This window comes from Oryza brachyantha, chromosome 8, assembly GCF_000231095.2.
Source record: "Oryza brachyantha chromosome 8, ObraRS2, whole genome shotgun sequence".
Lineage (NCBI taxonomy): Eukaryota > Viridiplantae > Streptophyta > Magnoliopsida > Poales > Poaceae > Oryza > Oryza brachyantha.
In genome coordinates this window covers 6,448,041-6,473,331 of record NC_023170.2, presented here as the reverse complement: position 1 = coordinate 6,473,331, position 25,291 = coordinate 6,448,041, and the positions used below count along the sequence as shown (strand labels likewise).

General features: G+C 40.9%; 1 protein-coding gene across 3 annotated transcripts; it reads left to right on the top strand.

Moving 5' to 3' along the window:
- Positions 1-4,914: 4,914 nt before the first annotated feature.
- On the top strand, positions 4,915-24,770 carry LOC102711176 (probable adenylate kinase 5, chloroplastic). 3 transcript variants are annotated; one of them, XM_040527000.1, is made up of 20 exons: positions 4,915-5,215; positions 5,326-5,460; positions 5,996-6,124; positions 6,209-6,343; positions 7,177-7,323; positions 7,781-7,855; positions 7,945-8,047; positions 10,063-10,103; positions 10,203-10,328; positions 10,583-10,618; positions 10,715-10,795; positions 10,883-11,021; positions 12,322-12,401; positions 12,485-12,550; positions 14,403-14,432; positions 14,509-14,618; positions 14,730-14,867; positions 15,276-15,305; positions 15,390-15,438; positions 24,376-24,770. In XM_040527000.1, exons 1-19 carry the CDS (start codon positions 5,018-5,020, stop codon positions 15,412-15,414), a joined length of 1,824 nt encoding a protein of 607 aa, XP_040382934.1. In that variant the 5' UTR covers positions 4,915-5,017; the 3' UTR covers positions 15,415-15,438; positions 24,376-24,770. The 3 variants fall into 3 exon arrangements, with proteins under 3 accessions (XP_040382934.1, XP_040382935.1, XP_040382933.1); XM_040527001.1 differs by lacking the exon at positions 24,376-24,770 and adding an exon at positions 17,700-17,878; XM_040526999.1 differs by lacking the exon at positions 24,376-24,770 and having other exon boundaries at positions 15,390-16,019.
- Positions 24,771-25,291: the final 521 nt, after the last annotated feature.

Genomic DNA, 25,291 nt, shown 5'->3' with positions numbered 1-25,291 from the left:
CACATATTCCTACAATAGTTCAACTTCTTGCTTTAGGTACCCACACTTGCTTGGGTCCTTTTATGTTAGTGACAAGTGCTTTTGGCACCCAAATAGCTCTCTTGATAGAAATATGTTTGCCCCAAGGACCAACATAGCGAGCCACAACACGACCATTGGCATTCCTTCTAAGAACATAAGATGTATCAAACGAACAATGAGGCATATGAGTAATAGGGAGGATACTTTTGGCCTTGACAAAGTTGTCAAGCCCTTTGATCTTCTTGATCATCACACTCCTATCAAGTCTTCCCTTAGGTGGAGGAATGTACCCAAGGCCTTCACGGTTGTGGTTGTCACGTTGGTACCCGAGGTACTCCTTTAGGGCCTTACTACCCATGTGGCACTTGAGAAGCCTGTTGTTGAGTAACCCCATGAGCTTCTCATTTTGAGCGGTCAAGGCTTTCACGGCCTTGGCGTTTGAGGTGCAAGCATTAAGGTCATGGTCATTTAACACATGGCTCATTATTTGACTCCTTTGAGTTTTTAGATATCTCACTAAGGGAGGGAGAGCACTTGTTGAGTGTGTTAAGCTTATCCTCTAGAGAGTGCTATGCCTTTTCCAAGCTTTACACCTTCTCTAGAAGCTTCACATTTGACTCCTCAAGTAGTGAGCATGAGTCCTTGGTGTCTTTGTAAAGACGCACAAGTGTCTCATATCTCTATCTCTCCTTAGTGAGTTCACTATCGAGTTCAAGGTTACGCTCTTTCTCACGAATGAGCATATCCTCTTGCTTCTCGAGAAGGGACTCTTGACCCTCAATAGTGTCAAGCAATTCGCACATGGTTGGCAAGGACTCCTTGCTTAGCTCATCGACAAACTCATCTTCAACCTTATCATCATCACTCCCACAAATTTCATCAATCAAGTGATGACTAAATAACTTTGAGGAAGGTGATACCTTGCGCTCTTTTGCCATAAGACAAAGAGGAGCGTCATTGTCGCTATCATAGATGAAGAGGGTTGGTGGCGGTGGTGGTGAAGACTTGATGGCGACGGTTGTCATTCCATCTTCATCACTTGAGCTTGAGTTGCTCTCGGAGTCGGAGGTCCACTCATCACCGATATGAGCTTGCCCTGTTTCCTCCTTCTTCCCATGCTTGCCCTTGTTCTTCTTGAAGTGCCTCTCCTTCTTCTTTTTCTTGTCGTCATCGAGCTTGGGGCACTCGGCGATGGAGTGTCTGGTTTCACCACACTCGAAACACTTGCGTGATGAGTGCCTTCCCCTTGACTTGCTGAAACTTGACTTGGAGGTGCCTCCCTTTGAAGAAGCCGCTTCTCCTCATGTACTTCCCAAGCCGTCGGACGAACAATGCCATGTCATCCTCGGCTTGAGAAGTATACTCTTCATCAACCTCGGCCTCCTTGACGGCTTTCAAGGCTATGTCTTATTTTTTCGTTGTTGAGCTTTGAGAGATGAAGTTGTAAGCATCCTTGGATTCTTGCTCCATCAAGGAGCGAGGATTCGCCCAAGCACGTCATGAGGTGTCAAGGTGTTGAAGTCGGCACGCTCACGTGTGAGTTCCTTGGTGTCATGGCACGGAGCATCTTCTTCACAACATAACTATCCGTCATGTCCTTGTACCCAAGTCCCTTGATCTCGTTGACGATCTTGCTCAACCGGTCGTACATCTCACTTGGGGTCTCCTCCGGCTTCAACACAAACCTCTCCAATTGTCCCTTCAAGATTTCCACCTTCGATTCACGCACCCCATCGCCTTCATGGACATTGCGGAGGGTGTCCCAAATTTTCTTGGTGCTCTCGATCCCATCGACCCGGTTGAACTCACTTGAACTCAATGCAGTAAGCAATGCATTGGTAGCTTGAGCATTCTTATGCTCATTCTTGTCATCTTCTTCGGTGGGCGCCGTTGGATTATGCAAAACATAGCCATTTTTGACTATCCTCCAAATAGATGGGTTAATAGACTTTAAGTGTATCTTCATCCTATGCTTCCAAGCGGCATACTCCGTACCATTGAAGTACGGTGCTCTACCGCTATAAGAGGAATAGGATGTAGATGTAGAGTATTCATGCCCGACGGCGGAGTAATCACCGCTTCGGCCATGAGGAATAATCGCATCATCACCCTTCCTTTCTCCCGACATGATCTCTCCAAGCGGTTAAGCCTAATAGGGAGATTAGGCTCTAATACCAATTGAAAGAGTATATCAAGGCCTAGAGAGAGGATGAATAGGCGATTTAAAAAATAAACCTAAAAAGCGAAAGCTAAGACTTTTGGAAGTTCCGGACAGAGGCTTCAGAACTTTCGGCCTTCGGAAGTTCCGTTGATCTTCGGAACTTCTGACAGCACCAGATCTAGAACGAGAAAGGAGTAGATCTAGCCAACCAAACCTCAAATAAGCAAACCACCTCCAAGCTTTGCACAAACAACAACTAGAGTACGCGCGGCAACCAAAAGCAAAGCTCAAAAATCACAAGTTAGAGAGATTTCACCATAAGTGTAGACGGAGACTTTTTACCGAAGTTCCAATCCTTGAGGGGATTGTACTCTCCGTTGAGGAGCTCAAACTTGAGCCGTGTTCCACAACCCTTTCCTCGGGGTTGCACTCGTGCACTCCTCCTCACTCGAGGTGTTTCTTCCCTTTCGGAGGTGAGACCCAACCTTTACAAACCTTTTTCGACGCACCACAAGAACTTTGGCGGCTCTAGGAACGATGCCTAGCCGTCTAGGTGTCCTCAACCACCAAGAGTAATAAGCTAGCAAAGAGATCTTGGGGATAAATCTAGTGCTCAAGAATTTTCTCATGAAGTCAACACCAAGCACTCAAACCAACTCAAACCAACCAATTCTCACACACACAAAATCCAAATCACTTAGATCTGCGGAGAGGAGGAAGTGAGAAAGCAAGGCTCAAAATAGATATCAAGAAATGCAAGCCAAGGGCATAGAGATGAACAACTGAAGCAGCAACCCTAGCTTGAGGGGTTGGGGGGTATTTATACCCCCTCTCAATTTCTACCCGTTGGGGGCAAAAGATTCCCTCTTCGGAACTTTCGGAGGTCTCCTTCGGAACTTTCGGTCAGTTCAAAATAGTAGCCCCCAACACTTAAAAAATTCAAAGTTAACTGCGAAAAGTCAAGTCAACGGAAGTTTCGGTCAAGACCTTCGGAACTTCCGTGAATCTTACAGAACCGATTCTGGCTCCTTCGGAACTTCCGTCAAACATACAGAACCAATTCTGGCTCCTTCGGAATTTCCGTCAAACATACAGAACCAATTCTGGCTCCTTCGGAACTTCCGAAGGTCTCCTTCGGAACTTTCGTCAAACACACAAAACCGATTTTGGCTCCTTCGGAAGTTCTGACAGTACCTTCGGAACTTCCGTAAATTCTAGCACAACTTAAAAAGGTAGCAAAAGATGAACTTTAAAAATATTTCCGAGCACCAGAGTCATTCCTAGATTTCATTTGCGCACCCCTCTTTATAGTACGGCATTCCTAGTTGACTCAAATTCAAAGTTAATACACACGCCAACACAAATATACCGATTTTACTTCCATTTTCACGTGGGCGGTGAAACGGCAACTTTTTCATGAGGACTATTTATACCTTGACATTCTCACACATATCATTAGTCCTCATCATTTGATTGTCATTAATCACCAAAACAAATTAAGAGCCTAGATGCACTTTCAAGAAGGAAAGAGGTTTTGTGTGTCACATAGCCCTAAATTTATGCCTGAGTAGAGTCACTAGAGTTTGGAGCAGCAATGTTTGGTTTGTCCTTTGCGTGACAAACACACACCATATATATTACATCAAGTCTCTAAATACATGTGTATTTTTGAAACCAGAAAATTTACGGCACAAACTCCTGCCCAGACGGGAGTCTTCGCATTAGTGTCGCTCCTCTGTGCCCGCGATGCTGCTCCTTCATGCTCTTTAGTCGCCGACGCTCTCCCAGTGCTCGCGCCATGGCTCTGCTGCCCCGTATGCCTGCGTCCCCATTACTCGTTGCTCCCCTCCTCCAGCATCGATCTCCACCGATGACGCCACTAGACTCGTTCTCCGCTCGTGCTGCTCCCCTCCGCCAGCTTCGATATCTGTCCACCCACCATGGCTCCCCATAGTTGATCGGGCCCTCCGTGTTGCCTCGCTGATGGTACCAGATGATACCAATTGATATCATCTAATTCATAATTTATCCCACTTTATCGTGATTCCGTTTCAAGTAGCAAAGTCTCTAAACAATTAGAGCGGATGCTAGACTTACAAGTTGGTAGCCCACTAGCCCATTTATAACTATCCACGGGTCTAGATCAACCTACGAAGGAATTGAAGTGTGGAAGGATGGATTTTTCTCGGAACAAAATTGGATGGACCGTAGGTCCATCTTAGGCCTTGTTTAGTTCCCCAATTTTTTTTCTCAAAAACATCACATTGAATTTTTGGACACCTAAATAAAGCATTAATTATAGATAAACCAAAAAACTAATTGCACAGTTACGGAAGAAATCTTGAGACGAATCTTTTAAGCCTAATTAGTCCATGATTAGCCATAAATGCTACGGTAATCAACATGTGCTAACGACGAATTAATTAGGTTCAAAAGGTTCGTCTTGCGGTTTTCAGACTAGCCGTGAAATTCATTTTTTTATTCGTATCCAAAACCCGTTCCGATATCTAATCAAACATTTAACGTGACACTTCTCCTAAAAATTTTCTCGCTCTAAACATCCATTATTTTCGTTGGGTTCTCCACCTCAGCGCGGTTCCAGGCGGACCGCGGGTCCCACGCCCCGGACGACTGGCCGCTGCGGAGCTGAGCGGTGCCACGTCAGCGCGCGACGAGAGCCCCCAATCCATAAACCTCTCTCTTCCCTCCACACACGCGCGCGCGCGCACAACAACACAAGCACACGCGAGACGCGACGCGGCCGCTGCTCCTCTCTCTCGCAGCGTGCCTGCCACCGCTCGTGGCTTGGCCTCCGCCTCCTCCTCGTCGCCGCAAATGGCGGGCTCCTCGTCGTCCTCGCCGGCCGCGGCGTCCGCCCCACTGGCCGCGCAGAGGCCCCACCGCCGCCCCGGGCTCGCCCCGCGCCCCTCGCCCCCATCCTTGGCCTGCTGCCTCGCCCTGGCGTCGCCCTCGTCCCCCGCCGCGGCCGTCTCGTCCGTCTCCGGAACGGCCGCCCCGAATCGCTGGCCTAGGGTTCGTGCGGTTTTTGGCTTGGACCGCTCGTTCTATTCGGTCATGTGCCCTAGGCGTGCCGTGGCGGTTTCCCTGTGAGGGTGAGTCTAACCGCTCGTTTGTTTTGGCAGAGGCTGGGTCTTCGTTGCCGCGCATCGGAGGGGGAGGGGACGGCGGCGGGGCAGAGGGAGGCACCGCTGAAGGTGATGATCTCGGGCGCACCCGCGTCTGGGAAGGGGACACAATGCCGCACGATCGTGGAGAAGGTATAACCGAAAACCGCTGATATTCTTTTTTCTGTTGCATTTTCGAGAGATCCAAATTCTTCATTTATCATACTCCCTCAGTTCCAAAATACAAGCATTCCTGGATTTGAATCTTATACCGAAATATAAGAGTTTGTCGCATGATTCACAGTACTACTTGACCCATCCATTACTTCCTATTCAAAATTATTGTCATTTATTATGTGACACCATAGTTGTTCTTTTTTCTTAAACTTAATCTCTCCTAAACAACCTAGAAATGTTTATATTGTGGAACGGAGTAGTAGCAGAGTCGCAATGCAGGGCATGTTAAACGGAAGCTCTGAGATTTTATAGATTTTGTTTTAATTTGACAAATCTTTTGCCTGTGACCTGGAGTTGTCCCATTTCTCCATTTTGATTACAATTACAAACGCTTCATACATGTTTAGGCTACTGCTTCTGGATTCATTGTAAAATCACTATACTCAGTGTGCAACATGTCATTCTATTCAAGTGTCTTCTAAGTCTACCATTGTATTTTGTTTGTTTCTAGTATGGTTTGGTTCACATATCAACTGGGGATCTTCTGCGCGCTGAAGTATCTGCAGGCACCGAAATAGGCAAGAAAGCAAAAGAATATATGGACAACGGTATGCTAGTCCCGGATCAAGTTGTGACAGATGTATGTAGCTTGGTTTTCAGGTATGCCATCTTTGTAGCTGGTTGATATTCTGAAAACTATCTCATGGGTTGCTCTCTGAAATAGATGGTGGTATCACGACTAGCACAACCAGATGTTACACAAAAAGGATGGCTTCTTGATGGTTACCCGAGAAGTTATGCTCAGGCTCAAAGTCTTGAAAGTATGAAAATAAGACCAGATATATTCATTGTGCTGGAAGTAAGTCCATATTTTATCATTTAAATATCTTTAAATATCATTAAGGGCAGCACATATTATCTACTGTCATATGTATTGCGTTTCATGTACTATATAATTCACTTGAAAGAGTAAGCTCATAAGAAAGGAGGGAAACATACTTCAATATTACGCCTCACAAGGGACTCCTGCAGGCCTAAGATATGCACTAGACATGGGCTAAAGTTATTGTTTTAACAGTATGTTAACGGTCATGAAAACAATATCTCTTGGTTTTGCTACCAAATTGAGCTTTATGAACCAACTGGTTCATCAAAGCCTTAGTTGCTGAGAAAAGGAGGGCAATATACTTCAACAATGCATCAACAATTATTTCTTCCTATAATATCTTGGTTTACTAGTGGCATTCCGACCACATATAAATATAAGTAGGACCACACATACTAATTTTACATAATGCCACTTGTTTTAATATTCTAAATTTCTAATATTGTGGTATACCAATATTTATGTTTGTTTTTATCAAATACTTCTCCATTATGAGCTTCCTTACACCTCTAATTTGTCTTGGTTTCATGAAGTTGCTTGCTAACTTAAATTGGTTGTAACAATTAAAAGTTGATGACTACAATTAAATTTTAAGTTAGTTTTTTTATTTCCAAATTTGCAACCTTAGTCATGGAAAGAGGGGAGGGGGGGGGGGGTTCAGGATTCATCAAGTTATTTAGTTGTGTAATTATAGTTTTTGAATCTTACGATAGAATGATGGCATGCATTTTATGTTGTTTTTTCTCTTAGCTGACAAACTACGGATATCTTTGACATCTTGTGTTCAATTTTGCTGTTAAATTCAGGTTCCTGATGATATTCTAATCGACAGATGTGTGGGAAGAAGGTTAGATCCTGAGACTGGCAAAATTTACCATATAAAGAACTTCCCTCCGGAGAATGATGAAGTTTCTGCTCGGCTTGTTACACGATCTGATGATACATTTGAGAAGGTTCTGTTGTTGTTTTTGTCATGTTAGATGTTTGCTTTAGCTATAGAGCATGGCACTGCATTTGATTTTGTTATGTGTGCACATTCATCTGTCTTTGATTAATCACCAGCTTGGACCAAATTTTGAACTATGAAGATATGTTCAGCTGCTTTACAATTCCTACTTACATTAGTTTGTGGATTCAGTAAAGTGTCATATTCTATTAATCTATCTTCAATTACAACTTGCAAGAAGCGTTAGACAGTGTTTATTTTGCCTTTTAAAAAGCTCATTGGCCGTGCAATGGATGCCTTCTAGCATGCACAATTTTGCGAACGGATGAAAACCTTCCCATTCTATTTACTGTATATATCTATAATTTTAAATATTTTCCTTCTTTTTAATGCTAGAGTGCCTATGCTGGCATTTTTCCATTCCTCTGCATTCTAAATTGTAAGTTTGTTCTCTTTCTCTGCAGGTAAAATCCCGTCTTGAAACTTACAAACAAAATTCTGAAGCTGTTCTCCCAACATACTCAGATTTGCTTAATCAGGTTCTTGTTTATTTTTCTTCATACCAGAGCACTTACCTAAACAATAAACTGGAAATAATATGTTGTTGTTTCAATTTGCAAGAATACAGATTGATGGAAATCGACAAGTGGAGATTGTTTTTAATGAAATTGATTCACTGTTACAGAAGATCTGTGAGAATGCTTCAGCAAACAAGTTGGCCAAAACAAACGGTCAGTTACAAAATGAATTTCTCTACTAACCAGTTATTTTTCACTGATAAAACTAATAAGCCAACTCCAACATATCAAATTATCTATCATATTTCCTGTTGTGCGGTTGCTTTGAATTTATTTAGGATCATACATTCATGTATTTTTCTTTTAGTAACTAAAATGTGCTATCAGTATCTATAAGCACATCATCCATAGGATGTAAGGCTAAGCTGGCGCAGAGCCACAACTGGCCCAATCCTTGGGATCACTAGTATATATTACACTGGGGGATATTTTTTAAAAAGTAATGAAAAACACATGAAAATTGCATGCACCTTTGAACCTAGGACTGTCTCTGCCCTGGCTAATGGCACTCTTGTGTGATCTCACAATCAAGGAAGTACTTGCACATGAGACTTGTTTAAGGGAGTACTTGCACGTTGTTCCAGCTGTTTTTCATTACCTTGAAATATTCCAGGAATTCAGTTGTGAAGATAAAATTTCAGACTGGAGAATTGGTAGAAAGAAAAGTCTCATGGATGTTGGAAAAAATTGGTGGTAACACCATGATAGCTCAATTATAGCCTATAGCATCTGGCTTGAAAATGGATGATTTTTCCTAAAAAGTATAATTACTAGAATTATAATGTCTCAATCACTTAGTAGCCTAGAAAAAGGTTCTTTGAAATTTTGGGAAGAGAAGAAGCTGGTAAAGGTTATGGTTAGCCTTCGGGTTCTGACTGAGGCCTAGGTGAGGTATTGCCAAGATGGCCGAAGACAGACCATCCAAATTTCATTAAGAAGGGAATCTACAAGAAAACAAACTCCAATGAAACAGAAAAAAACACAAACAGCTGTCATGGCAGCTGACTGAAAACTGGATTCAGCCTAACTGACTTCCTTCAGCCAATGCCTTCTGGAGCTCTACAGAAATTTGCCACCTTCCAAACTTCGATCTCCTATTTGATATCATGAAACAACCTTCCTACTGAACGGCTTTCCTGGTTGAAAACTCTCAAGTTCCTCTCCTTCGAAAGCATCCATGAGACCAGCATCACCTGCGTATCGAAGTTTTCCCTGTAGTGTTTCCGAAACAACATCCTTGTCTTTAACCACCAGGCCTAGACTCAAGGCAGCGTCCTGCAGCAATTGGAAGGAGAAATCCATCCACTCTCTCACCCTCCTCCAGGTTTGAGTGGAATAGGTGCAAGCTACCATCAAGTGGAAGCAAGTTTCCTCTTGCTGTGAGTACAAAGAACATGTCGTCTGATTCGGCCAGCTTCGTTTGGCCAGGTTATCTACCATCAGACATTGTTCCTTCTCCATCACCCACATGAAGAATTTAACCCTCGTCAGAGGCCTACGTGAGGTAAAAATACACTGTCTCTCAGCATCCTACTGTGTTGGTCACTGGCCTGCCTTGCTCCATTACCAACAAAGTTTACCATATCGATGTGGCAACCTAAATGCTTGGTAGCTCATTGATGAGTATAATATTAACAAATACTAATCCAACACGAGTATGCAAATGTCAGCAGTCTCGTAGGTTGGAGGTCACCAGTCTCGAAAGTGCAACAGGAAGCCACAGCAGCTGGTGTGCTTTAAGTAGGGGTCTATTGGTGTAGGAGGGTGGAACCTGAAAAGTGGCTGGTGGCAATAGATGGAGGTGCAGTGGGACCTAATGTGTATCAATGTATTCCCTACCACAAATTTGTACTACCAGCTTCAAGTTTCAATATAGAATGCTTAATTCACTAAAGTAACTATATTGCCAATGAATCAATTTTATTTTGCAATGGAATGCCAATGAATCATATTGGTATAAAGCAAAGGAATTTATTCTTTGTGTCATGGCACTCCAGCTATGCTTCCACGGGGTTTCACTAAAACTTTCCTTCTTTATTCATGCTCACTTTGTTAAAATTTAACTGTATCAACCTTGTGCCAATTCTCACTGTTTTCTATTTCTGTAACTGCTAACTTTGACACTTCGTGTATTTATTTATAATAAATTCTTAAACTCCACTTAACAGGAAAACCACAAGATTCTAAGGATACAGCTGCCTCAAAAATTGTATGTGCACCATTTCACAATGGAAAGCTTTCATGGGAAGTTTATTTTACTTATACATGTATTGTTCGTAACTTCATATGTTTAAATGCTTACATGCAGGAATGGCGCGGTATTCCAACAAGATTAAATAACATTCCACATTCCAGAGAAATTAGGAGATACTTCTACAACGATGTACTGGAAGCCACTAGACATGCTATTGAAGATAAAAAAACTCGGTTGCAGGTTTATTTGCCATTTTTTTTTATAAAATGTAGATGTATTTTACGTTTGGACTTTGGAGCCATAGCGGTGTATTTTTACTGAGGCACCTTGTAGTTTGCTCTGTTTCTTTCAAACGGTTATTCTAGTGTACAATCATGTGAGCTTCATTGCTTTTTATTGTTACAGTTAAAAATCTGGTAGGTTTTGCATTTTCTTTTGCTCAACTACCTAAGAGGAATAATTTGACAACTAATCCCCATTTCCCAAACATGCAGGTAGACATCAACATTCCTGAACTTAACCCTGAAATGGTAAGTATATAGTTGCTTATATATATATTCTGATGTCCAATGGAAAGTATTTCTGAAGTACTGGTGAACCGTTAACCAAACGTTTTCTATCTTCAGGATGTTTATCGCATAGGAACGCTTATGGAACTTGTGCGAGAGCTTTCTCTTTCTTTTGCTGATGATGGAAAGCGTGTGAAGGTGCTTATCTTTGCCACAAAAGATATCATTCGATAACTGTTTCTCCCATCCTATAAGCTTCAGCTGATACAATATGGCTCATATCAGGTTTGTGTTCAAGGCTCCATGGGACAAGGTGCATTTTCTGGTATTCCACTTCAGCTAGCTGGAACGAGAAAAATTTTGGAAATCATGGATTGGGGTGACTATGGGGCGAAGGATACCTTCATTAATTTTGGAGCCGTAGGTATGCTACAGTTCCTATTGAGTATTAATTGCAGTGGGCATCATTGAATAATCAAATTAAACAAACCACTATTACTTAGTTTTATTTAAACAAATAAAAAATGCCAAACTACTGTTTTTGATCAAGGAGCACTATGTTGAGATTTGACATTTCAAATTAAAGAAAAACGTGACAAATGATGTTTGTATCACTATGATAGACTTGATTTCATAAGGTGCCACTGACTTTTGATTGCAAATTTCTTGATAACGCAGAAAAATTTTCTTGCTGTCGCATTAAAATTGAGACAAACATGGCCAAAAATAATTTTGAGCACATAATTGCATGTTGCAAAGCATTCCTCTGGAGAAAGGAAAAAATATACAGAAAATCAAGAGTTTCAGGTGGAGTGCTTAGTCAAGTAATCAGCAGAAAACTACCATCAAAGTACATTAGTCCAACTAAGATTCCTGGTTTCTGCTCCCAGTTGTGTCTGTTGCTTCCCTTCCCTGTAGGAATTTTGAAGATTTGGATGTGATGCTGAAAACTGTAGCAGTCCTCTCTGCCCATGTTTTCCATGATATCAGGATTACTAAGGAATCAAAGTTTTGTTGTTCTTTTATACCTCTGCTTGTGCAGACAACTGCTGGTCCTTTTTGCTGGTGCTATACTGCTTCTCTGTTGTCTACACTCCAGACAAGTCCTTAATTTGTATTGCATCAACACAACTCATGAATAAGCACTCTGCTGATTCCTTTGTATGAGCACACAAGACTAGACTTGCTTAGTTAGGTGAACTTTTCCAATGTAGATCTGCTAAATATATAAAGAATTTAACCTTCAGTGGTGCCCATTATCTCCAGATCAACTTTGCCAATGAAATTCTAGCAGCTTCATCAAACATTATGTAATAAGCTGATCTGTTCATGAATTGAGATGACGAGGTACATAGCCAATAGATTTGATATTCTCTTCCAGGGTGTAGTAGCATCTCAGAAGATCACATTTCGGAGTTATATTTTGTCCACAAGTGCCTATATTTCATTGGCTGGATCGTTGCCTTTTTTAATAAGAGGGAGGGTCCAATATTCTGATACACGTCCAATCTAACCAGTTGTGCTGCCAAAACAGGGTTAGGTTTTTCACTGCTTCCACCTTGCCAGACACTTGTAAGAGATTGCTTGCACTATTTTGCAGAGTAGAACAACAACACTTAGCCAGAACTTAACTCCCTCTTTTCGTCCTTTGTTTTTCTAGACTTCCTATGTTGTTTTATATCTTAAATACCATTCTTTTGACTTCCTTTTTCGTGAAACTGCAGGTGCTAGTGAGGTTGATAAAGAAGATGACATGTTCATCCTCATTGCTCCTCAAAATGCTGTTGGAAACTGTATAATTGATGTGAATATTCTGTCTTGGACTTGTTTTTTTTTTGGGGTATAATATACACTTCTCAATTGTAGATGTCACGATTGAATTTGCAGGACATGAAAGCAATGACTGATGCTGCTGGTGAAAGACCTGTGATTCTTGTAAATCCTCGCTTAAAGGTTTGAAAAGATCTGTTCTCTTGTTTGTTTTGTTGTGTTCCCACTTATGGTTGGTAACTTGGTATCTCATTCCAGTCTCGGTTCTTATGAGGTTCTATGTCACCTACAGGGAAGAAACACTGTTTACATGGTGTCCACAGAATGAGTTATCTTAGATTTCCTTAATATTCCTATTTTATGCTGGTTACTTATTTGTTTGGCTTATCTATTAATTTTCTGCTTTGTAGGAATGTTTTTATTGAAAGATCTCAAGTTTAATTTTGTGCCACACTTTGGTAATTGTTAGAGTGCTTTGTAGGAAAGTTGTTTATTGAAAGATCTTGAGTTTAATTTTGTTCCACATTTTCGGGGTGGATTTGGTCAGTTTTATTACCATTGGATTGCACTGTGCCTTTTCCCTCCTGTTCATTGTAGGTGATCCCAAATTCCACAAATATTTTTAATTAGTCTTGATAATTGGGGTGGCCACCTTTTTTTTTTTTTCCTAAGAGGTACTGTGGGTATTGTTTCGTTTTTATTTTCTGGGTGGTTATTGTGGGGATAGGGCTAAGGCGGCGGCGACATCATTTCAGTTGTGTTTGGAAGTGGCGCTTCTCAAACTTTGTTTTTTTTTAACTAAATAAATCATTTGACCCGTTCTGCTCTTTACTTCCCATGATTTCACTACGAGTGCATTCTTGAACTGCTTCATTCCCATCATAGATGGTCCCTTCTCCCCTGTGCAAAGCCCCAGATGGCATTCAACTGCTTAAGTTATAATGTTTGGATTGTTAAAATCTAATTTCTTAATCTCGCAGTTCCTTGGTGCTTGTGTATTTCATTTGCATATATTTCATGTGGGAAGGGGACTGATTTGGTAGTCTGATTGCACTGATAAAGCGAGCAGGAGAGATGTACTAAGACTGTTATCCTGTTTGAGTAAAATAAAGCATGCAATAGGCTGGTTTCAGCCTCGTGATATGATGTATCATGTACTGGAACATGCATTGGACAAATCCATTGAATAGGCACTCATTCATACGAGTGCACTGGCACTATGGCTCCATGCATGGAAATATGGATGTGGAGGACGTCAGTATGGGGCACACCATGAGAGGTGGAGGGAAATAGTGAAAAGGAATTAAGAGGCATATGACGCAGTTGGAGAGAGCGCTGGCAGCCTGGCAGCGACACTAGACTCTAGTGATTTAGTCCATTGAGACAGAGAAGAGCAAGTATGTGACATGATAACTGAGAAAAGTTTCAGTGGAATAAAGTGAACACATGAAGTTAAGTGATATAAATCTAAACCTGGGATCCTTTTTTTTTAGATAATGAAACCTGGGATCTTTAAATGCTACCTTACCAGTTCTTCCTTTTAAAAGGAGAGTCTTCATCTCTTTGAGTTTAAGGTTAATCGTCTTGGTCTATCTCCCTATCTACAGTACGTTGCGTACAGCAGTTGCTGTGCAGCTCACAGCACGACATTTATCCCCATTATCTGAGGATCATTGCATTCTATCTACATAATGCAATCTTGTTTTGATTAACTAAATTCCAAATGAACTCTGTTCATCAAGACCATCCCCGAAAATTATTTTATTCTCAAATATGTGAAAAACTTTCAGGATTTGTCATATTTAAATGGCCTAAATCGTGCTATTTGTAGATGACAATTACCATGGAAGAGTCAACAAACTGAAAGAAGAAATACTATAAATATAACCATCTCCTTTTATTTTAAAATTTGTGTGCACTAGCTGCTAATTTTAATTTACAGCTCTCTAGGATTTCTCCATAGTACTGAACTCGGTAGAACATTAAAGACAAACTGAACTTCTCTTTACATCATTGCTGACATCTGCATTTACAGGATATGCCTGGATCAAGTGGTGTAATGCAAGTAAGTTCTTGTGACTTTCATTTTAACCGTAATTTCCTTTCTCCAGTACTGAACCTCTTGATGTGTCATGTTCAAGGCAATGGGAAGAGACATGAGGCTAAAATATGCTGCATCTTTTGAGACATGTTATTCCTTCCGGCTTCTCTACTATGCTGGTTCATTTTATCCTATCATGGGAGCTCTAAGGTCTTTCTCTTCAATTTCTGTACTTCAAATTGTAAACATCACTGGTATTTTAACAGTTTTGCTAAATAGCTATATATTTCTAACTCTATAGTTTCTGTTGACATGCAACAGGATGGCTTACCCTAATAAGTATGAGATTTATCGAAGGGTTGATGAGCCCAATGGACAAGAAAGATATGTTCTCCTAGCGGAATTTGTTGAGAAACCAACTCCTGATGAAATCACCAACGCATTCAGACCACGGAAAAAGTAAGACACCAGAAGTGGATGCACTTCCTTTTTCTTTTAACTATTTGAGTTAGCTCGTCTAACATTTGGAAGTATATAAGATCTGGATAAATAAAAAGAAAAACGAAATCTCCCCACTAGAGAGAAGGATTCAGAGTGAGAAATCTGTTTGTTGACGGATCTAGACTGCTTTGAATTTTTCTACTCTTCTTAATTGTATGCCTGTAGGGCCGTGGTAACAATATATCTGTCCATAAGCATGCCACATCAGATTTCCCTCTAATCTTCTACTGTGTTCGAAACTAGCTTTGGTACGCTAATAAATTCATTTAAATAGCATATCTATTTACATATTTTCATTTCTTTTAGCGTATCTTTACCTTATTTGAATTAAAAGATGTATCAACCATTCATCTTGTTTTCATGCAGCGAAAAGGAAAAGTCAGAATCCGGATTCTGGTATATATGAAGTTCCCTATTTTATGTTCCTTGTGTCATTCACATTGTAAAGATTTTGATACTGAACTTCTCTTCATTTTGTAGGGGTTTTTTGAGCGGTATATTATGAGGCAAACACTTTACTAAAGGCCAAGTAAGAACAACTGAACCTTAGCATTTTTCTATTTTATTGTCCATGTAAATAATAAGCAGCCATGATGTGAAGAAAATATCTGATTCACGGGATTAGTATATTCTCCCATGCATTCAACATGCATAGAGCTTACTACTTGTTTCCCTGTACCTATACTTTCCGTTAATTTCTGAACTTATGTTTAGTAGCAGTATAGTCTCATATAAAGGTTTTTTTAACCCTTCATAATCCAATATGGTGAAAGTGGTTTTGCCTAGACCTTTTACTAGATATATGTGGTTTAACGTGGGACAGAAGGTCATCGTCCAAGGTAGGGAAATGGGTCTTGCCTTGACCTCTTACTAGAGATATATGTGGTTTAATGTGGATCAAAAGGTGATAGGATCTTGTAGTGTTTTCTTCGTTCATAAATTTTTCAAATTTTATTTCTAAATATTTCACATAAAAAATTTCAATTACAAAGATCCCCAAAATATATAGTACAAAATTCAAGGGAGATTACTCCCTCTGATTCCAAATGTAAGTAGTGTTAATATTCTCAATTTGTTCCTAAATCTAGGCCATTTTTGAACGTTTAGGCACTTATTTATCTTTCCTTCTTGGTTGTCCTTATTGAATATTTGTTACCACTCTGAATAAATAAGTTTTGTCCAATGCAATATAAAAGGAAGATAGCAGTCATTTGTGCTACTTAATTTTTATGTACAAGATCAAAATGAATTACTTTGTTTTATTTGAAAAAATTCAAAAGTCATAGTAAAGCATAGTTCAATTTCCAAAATATTGACAAGGGTCTACTGAATTGTCTTTACTACAATTACTTGTCTTCTCTCATGGGTGCCATCAACTGATTCTGCAAAGAAAAAAAATTCCTTCATAACCATCCTAGTGGTTGCCATCACTGGGGACATGCCCACAACTGTTGGTATGACTTATTTTCAGGGACTTACTCCTCATGGTTTCTTTCTTGGATTACTGAATTTCCCCTTAATACAATATATACAATGATTTGTGTCAAAAACCGAAAGGTTGGAGTATCTCTTCTCTAACGTGACGTTCTCTTTGAAACATGGCCAAAACGATGGTCTAACAATTTTAACGTCTCGTCATTCATAAGTCATCACCTTTCTTATTTTCAGCATTAGGCACATTCATTAGATTCATCCATAGAAAGTAATTAGACTTTGTGTTGCACAAAGGTAAGACCGATGATATCAGTATTATACTTAATGAAACACTTGTTTCAAAGAAAACTAGAACTGAATAAGGTTCCTATTAATAGTCATAAAAAACTTTAAAATGAAGCCAAGTTGAAGACCTCCAACAACCATGACCTTCGATCTCTGCTCCATCAGCAACTCTAAGAATTCGCCCCTGTTTCTTAGCATCATCACGTGATGAACTAATAGTAGGGTGCATAATGGCATATTAGTCAATCCATCATGTATAATTTGGTAAATTTAGCATAAAAGAGCATCAATATTAAAATAAGATCAATATATCTCTCGGCTAACCATCTCCTAAAGCCTACACAGGCCACGTTTGTCTACCCCTCTTCCCTATCTCTGTATTGTCTCATTTTTTACATGCACTTCTTCGAACTGCTAAACGGTGTTTTTTTCTAAAACAAATATATAAACAAATTGTTTAAAAAAATTATATCAATCCATTTTCTAAGTTTGTTAGTTAATAATTAATTAATCAGATAGTAACGCACCACTATGTTTTTCGCACCGGTTTCAGCCATAGAAAAAACACTGCCATAGTCATTTCGGGAGGAATTTGCTATTTTAGCTATCAAACCCGAATGGCTTCACTCGAATGGCCACGGAGATGTTGGTTTTTTAAAATGGTCTTGCATACATACAGTGACACTCTTATAAAATGAGCATACCTAATTGAATTACATATTTTTTAAAAGGACTAAATTACCCCTAACTCGCTCCAACTTGTGAATGGATGTTCCTGTCTCCACCAAGCAAGGCCGGCCTTGCGCTGAGGACACCAATGGCTACGCATTGGCAGCGCTAGTTTTGGCGGCTTGGAGACAAGAGCATCCATTCATATATTGGAGAGTTAGGGGTAATTTAGTCTTTTCAAGAAAAAAATAAAATTCAAACAAGTATGACCATTTTAAAGGGGTGTCTCTGGATGCAAGACCATTTTAGAGAAGCCCATGATTCATTTGAGCAAAGTCATCCGGTTTCATTGTCAAAATAGAAAATTCATCTCATTTTGGGCATGGCCTTCCTCCTTACCAGACATACAAAAGGTTCCAGGATCAAAGGGGCCCACTGAAACCTGTGGCTTTGAAGCATTTGCCTTGTTTCCTCCCTGCTTAGGAGTATAATGCTTCCTCTTGGAGCAAAGGGACCCTTATTAGAGAAAAGTGAGCGTTTACACCATATCATGGAATTTGTCATAGTTGAATGATTTGCTGTTGACATTGGCACTTTCTATTTTATACCATTATACCAATGAGTTTATCAATTTTTCTACACTAAGCCTTTGGGCTGATGATCTTTTTCGAAAAAAATACCTATAATGCCCTTATATACATGCAATGCGTTATATTGATTTATACTTTTAGAAGTTTAAAAAAAAGTTGATTTTTTTACCTGGCCTCCATGCATAGCATGAAAGATTGTGTATATGTTGCAATATTTTTTTCAAAGAAGTTATACTGTGTTGCATATTACGGATGAATTATATTTTACAAACAAATATTAAGTTAATTTTTTTTGAAACTTATACACAAACTTCCATGTCATGTAAAGATGCTACCCACAAAATTTCATAATGATTGAAACTTCTAAGAGCATAAATTAATCGTTAATCGTGCAAGTATATAAGGGCATTATGGATATATTTGAAAAATATTCTCCGTCTAATAGCATATAATAGAAAGTAACAACGTCAATGATAAACTATTGAACTGAGACAACCTCAATGGCATGGCATAGAACATGTTATCTCCCAGCAACATGCGTGGTAACCTCAACCAGATTTTGGACTGAACGAAGACCCTTCCAGAATATACTTGCCCATTGCCCGTATATCCGACATGTGAAGCAAGTTTTCCAGTGAGGGAATCATACGTGCTGCTTGCGGGTTTTTTTTTTTTCGGAAAAGCTCCCGTACAGCATGCCGTAGGAACGAGACGGTTAATGATTTATCTCCGCGCGCACGCCTCCACGCTGCATACGTTTGGTTCCGACAACGTGGTTTTGGATCGGTTTGGACTTTAACTATTCCGTCCGACGACGGAATACCCGTATAGTCGTTTTTTTTTTCACCTGATTTCGGTCCCTAACCCGAGTTGCTGCCGTCACGGGACGATGGGCAAAAATGCGCATCCGCACATGCCGCAATGCTGCGGACTGCGGAACAAACAGACGCGCCGGCGCGTGCCGACGTGCCGTGCCTTACCTCTCCTCCTGGTCGGCCCTTGGCGCGCGGCCGGGGTCGCGCGCGCGCTGGGTGCAAGTCAGGCGCGACCCACGGGAAGCCCACGCGACTCTGTTCGTCCCCTCGCGCACGCGTCAGCTGCCGCCGCCGGCTCCGGGTCCAGTGCAAGCTGTGGACAGCGCGTGCGCAAGCTCCTGTCCAAATTATAGCGGTCTCCACTTGCTTGGATTTAGTCCCTTTTCCTTTGCTTTTTTTCTTTAATAATATCTGTCCATGTGGGTTATCGGTATCCTTTTTCAAGCATAGGTAGGAGTGATTGTCTGGCCAAACGGTATATATTTATAGAAAATATCTTATGAATAATGTATATATATATATAGCGATTTAAATGTTAAGACGGTAAAATAACTTAAAAATCAACTCTAAATTAAAGGTTAAGAAATTTTTGGTTGATAAACATAAGCAGGAAAAAAAGATAGAGGCAGCCTTCGCAAGTGATACTGACCGTGAGTGAAACCAAAGCACGTAAAACGAGAAAGCTATTAGTATATGATTGATTGAGTATTAACTTTTGCAAACTTGAAAAATGGATTAATTTGATTTTTTTAAACAACTTTCATATAATTTTTTTTAAAAAAATAATATCCCATATAGTAGCTCAGGAAGCGTGCGCACGAAAAACGATGAAAAAGTTTCGTTCCATTATCACTTGCGAACGCTGCCAGAGGAAAAACATCAATATATCTATTTATCATGCTGCCGAAAATATAAGAATAAAGATAGTATGGACGTTTCAATACCCAAATAATATTTCTTATTTATTAATTCTAAATTTTGGGGTGATTAACTAAATAAACTATTTTCACGACTGAAGCTGACAGATATAATATGTATTATTAAGTTTGAATTATCGATATATTCAACTACCGAAGGAAATTACGAGTGAGATGCACAGCCAAATGCAACTAGTGCATATTACATGCAAATTTATGAATCGACAAACAAAACTATAATCTAAGATCTAAGCTGCATAGGAAATTTGTATTTCAACTATCAATTTGCTTTTTGTCAAATCACGAAAGTATTCAATTTAGACTCACACTGTATTTATTAATTCAAAATTTTTGTATTACTGAACCACGAAGATTAAAATTATTAGAGTGGATTCATAGGCGGGAGCCAACAACTTAGTGGTAATTATAAACTCTTTATTTTTCAAACTGTTAACTAAATATATATTTATGAACCTCCAAATTATTAATTCACCACAGGGTAAATTTGTTTTTATGTGATGCGTGCGTGCGTTCTCATGGGAGAGTGTGCGTGCGTTGTGAGCGTCTCGTGGTACTGTGTTCTAAAAAAATGATTAATTCACAACAGGGTAAATTTGTTTTTATGTGATTACTGTATGATATTACTGGTTTGAGAAATATAAACTCCGTCTGTATAATTTGTACTTTAAACTAATAGAATAGTTATTCACATATTAAAAAGTAAAAACTTAGCGTTCAAACGAATATTGACTATTAAAATATATTGCGTCCCTAGATATGCGAATGTATATTAACTTGTAACTAATGAAAGTGCATCTAGCCCCTAAACAAAGTTTTGGATGATTAATGATAATACTAGACAAGCATGTGTGCGCTAATGAGTTGTGATTGCGGAGAAGTCTAAGGGATCAATTTGATTGAAGAAATACGCGACTAACTTGATGCTTATGTGACCCGGAGCGATGGTTCTACGAAGACGAAGGGGATCGAAGAAGATTTTATTCTTTCGTTCTTAAGTCATAGGAACTCCGTACTATTAAGAAGGGTCACCAGAAGCTAAGCATGTAACTAAGAGTGGTTAGGGTTGAGTCTAAGTCGAGCGGAGGCTCGCTGCTGTTTTTCGCAAGCAGCAGGGACCGGACGGTCCGGACTCCTGGCCGGATAGTTCGGTGGCAGGACGGTCCGGACCTTGGTCCGGCCCCTGCTCGGAGTGAGTAAATTAAGTGTCGGCTGGACGGTTCGGCCCCCTAGCCGGACAGTACGGTTAGGTTTTTTTTCAACGGCTAAGCGACGTATGTCAGCCTATAAAAGGGGTTCTTGAGATCTAGCCATTGGTGAGGCTTTTTGTTCGAGTTCTCTGGTTGCTAGGGCAAGTTTAGCACCTCTCAAGCCTCCCCACTAATCCAAAACACCTCCTAGAGAGATTAATCGTTGGATCATGTCTTAGAGAGTGTTAAGGTTAGTGGGTGATAGAGTGTTTATTCTCGGACATTGATGGATGCATGTGGAGTCAAGGTGGCCTATTACTCTTGGAGATTGATCTCCAAGATGGATAGGCGTTGCCCGCGAGCTTCCCATTCGTGTAGATCGCCCAGGAGTAAGTTGTGAAGGTTGGTGCCTAACCTCCGTAAGGAAATAGGTAAGATTGATGGTGGATTTTTATGCTTTCTCATAGAAGATTGCAGGGTAGAGCGGATTGCAACCTAGGGCTAGGCAAACCGCCTTGATCTTGACCTTGGTGGTCGATCGAAGGGGTTACTAGTCCTTAGGTGTGAATCAGGAGACTCGTGTTGGCCTTGTGGGAGGAAGCCGAGAGAGGGAAAGGATCGAGAGAGATTCCGCTCGCAGGAGCGCCTCAACGGAGAGTAGGATCGAAAGATCCCAACTTCGGGATAAATCTCTTGTGTCATTGTTATTGTGATTTCCGTGTTCTGTTTGTTCTTGCGATCCTTCTACTGCTATATTTCACATACGATCACACCACGTTCCCAGGAACATCACTGAAAAAGGAAAATGTCAAGTCTGCCTTTTTCAGTAACCGGACAGTCCGGTGTTCTAACTAGGACGGTCCGGCCAGAGCTCTCGGCTCAACCCGAGAGTGCCGGTCCGGACGGTCCGGCCCCTGTACTGACCGCAGCGATTTGAAAGATTTTTCAGGACACCTATTCACCCTCCCTCTAGGTTGTCTCTCTGGGACTTCAATTAACAGTAAATAATTATAGACAAATTAAATTTTATTTATATATGTTTTGAATAGGAAAACTTGCAACCTTGAATGTAAGAATCCAAATCATGGTTCATGTTATTCAGATGGAAGACAACGAATTTAGACCATGTCGGGACACAACCAACAGGCATATGGATTAGGTCGTGGATTGATGTTAGGGAGAGAGAAAGTGGAAGATTTTTAGGCTCATATGGATGACAAAAAAAACAATGGACCAGCTAGCGGTGGGCGATAGAAACGAAAGTGAATGGTGGCACCACCAAAGCCATCAGATTGTTAAAAGGCAGTGGACGAATTTGGAAAAAAAGTTCATTGATCAATTAGGTTGGGCGAGATAGAGGATGGTGGCAGCACCAAAGCCATCAGATTGTTAAAAGGCAGTGGACGAATTTGGAAAAAAAGTTCATTGATCAATTAGGTTGGGCGAGATAGAGGATGGTGGCAGCACCATTGGTCACGAGAGGTGAAGGTGGGGACTAGGGAAGGGAACGTGTAGGAGGAGCGCATAGCTATCCTCTAGCATGGATGGCTAAATCGTTGAGGAGGTCAAGCTATCGCCGTGGAGCAGCATGAGCGCATTTTAGCCGAGAATGTGGTCATTTCTATTTCCAGTTCTTGTTGCCCATTGCGTGTAGGTTTGGCAAAAGGGGTCGGGCCTAGGTTGGGCAAGAACAGCCTTGACTGGGGCCCATGGGAAAGCCGACTCAGCAAGGTTCCGAGTCGGTAAGGGCACGTCGGTGTTATCTGTCGCAACGAAGCTATAGAGGAAGAGAGGTGGCAAGCGGGTGCATGCTAGCCGACAACGATTGGCGGGGCAACGAGCGCGGAGCCTATGAAGGGTGTAAGCGGCGACGTTGGGTGCCATCACGCAAAGTCGACGATGGGCACGAACAATGGCATGGACATGAGATGGGGTGTAGTAGCGGTGGAGGAGGTAGGAGAGGTAGGAAGAAGAGATGAGAGAATGGAGAGAAACTAAGGTTAGGGTTACATATGGTATAAATAATTGGGTCTGTTGGTTAAATTTACCACGAGTATTACATTTCAAGCCTCATGGGGAATTTTTTGGTCTGTCCACGGATTCATGGGGACAGGCCCCTGCGGACCCCGACCGCGCGGGGAAAATTGCCATCCCTAATTGTGTGTGTTAGAAGAAGGCGAGTGAGTGGATAAGCTGCTAAAGGGAGATAGAACATAGCCCATGGGCCGGAAACATAGGATGTAGTAGGCCGCATGCGGGTTTTAGTTGTCGTCTTTCATTGGCCAAATTGTTGTTTGTATTTTTCCTAATGCGTGGCTGCATTTGTCAGGGAAACATATAATCCAAACTATTGCTGCTAGCACATTTATCCGCGATTAATGTTTACACATTTGGAATTTCAGCTACCATGTGAATCGGCAATTCCATGCATATTTGTCTTCAACCTTTTTTTTTTTTTTACTTTTTGATGGATCACATGGTATATATGGGATAAGAATAGTTCGTATTGAAGATGGATTTATAAATAAAAGTATACAATCAAGTCTATATTTTCGAAATGGATTCATCACTCAATACCACAATGGAAATATATCTTTTTGACCAAATAAATATTGATCTGACGTCATATCTAGTAATCCTCCAACGAAACGCGCGATCAACGGTGCAGATGCGTCCGCGTCGCCCCGTTCGCCGGGTCAAAAGAGTGGCCGAGCCCGTGGGTGGCTCACGCGAGTCCACGTCGACGCTCTCCCGGCCCAATGGGCGCGCGGCGCGGAAACCCGTCACGGGGAGACCTCACGCATCGATGCAGACGCAGGCACGCACATAAAGCCCACCACGAATTGTCCAATCCCTTCTCATCTCATCTCTTCTCATCTTTTAGGCGCCAAAAGCACGGCCCTTTCACACCCACACGCACACAGCATGCACGCATGGTGGTGATGACTGTCAGGGGTAGCATGGTCATTTCGCACTGTAGAGCTCTGCTACTTATAGCGTGGCTGCTGCATTGTCCTCGTTACGCCATTGCCCTTCTAACACACAGCTAATAATCTAGATGAAGCTTACATATGCAGTACATTCCCATTGCACTCCATGGCTCAGGGCAGATCACGGACCGGCATGGTGGTTTCATGGCGATCGATGGTGTTGCTGGAAGTGGTTCATGAGCGAGCTAGAGAGGGGTGATGTCGGACGCACTTGGCGTGGCACACCCCGTGTTGATCTCCGCGTTGATATATAGAGAGATCATCGGTCGTGCCACGCTGTGTGCGTCCGATACACCCTCTCTTCACAACAACGATATATGGATTTATAATATCTTTTTAGCTAACATTGTTTTTATGAAAGCTCTATCTTTTATGTTGAAGAATTTGTGTATGTGTTGCTTGCTGGTAGCACAACGATATGCAGCGTATATATATATCTACATCTTTCGCGTGAGGAGCAAAGAATTTTCTGCTGTGTCTATTTGCCTACAGTCTCTTTAATTTGCAGGACTATCTAGCTTTGTTTGCATCATGTAATTCTGCTGTGTATATCCTCAGGTGTTTGGCACTTACTCGATATATGGATCGTTTGCTGCTCAAGTAACATGAAGAGCCTGCATGGAGATCGATCGTCGCGCTGCGTGCATGCAAGGGAGAGAAGGGCAGAGAGGTAAAGTTGACAAGATCGCGATCGTCTACTCCCAGTTATTGTGCTGACCAGTCAGTACTGAACTTTACAATCTTTCATCATGCTGTAACTATGGCTTGCATCTGTTTTGATTCATCTCTGCCATTGTTCTAAATATCTTAGTTAATTGGCTGAATTTATAGACCTTGTAACTACTGGTTGTACAATTTTTTCTATGATGGAAGTGAACTACTGGTTATTATATGGGTTAACACACACACAATATATATGTATATATTATGGTGTACTCTCCGTTTCCCCATCATGGAACTCGTCACAACTGATGAATATCTATGTATATATTTGTTAAATATTACTATCTATATACATTTCTTTTGCAAGTTTTTCTTGATCGACCACGCACTGATAGGAGTTTCTTGTTAGTAAATACATATAGTTGTTCTTGAAGATTTTCTTTGAGGGCCCCGGATCGATCGATCTCCAACCGGGATCGATCGATTTTATTTCAAATAATCATATAAAAAGGTGCTATTTTGCTGATCATAATAGATATAGTTTTAATTTGGCCAGTTTCTACATCTTAAACTAAACATATATATGGAGAAATGTTACTGGTTAGACAACCTAGATGTGGGCCACACCTGTATAGGATGAGATCTGTATATGATGAGATCTAGCTGAGAGCTAGGCTAATGATTAATTTTGAAGAATATCTATAGTAAATAATTTTCATTCTACACCTGCTATTACTCTCTTCTCAGGTGAAACTATAGACTAGGTGGATACATGGGAATCACAACCTGATTGATTGTACAAATATAAGAG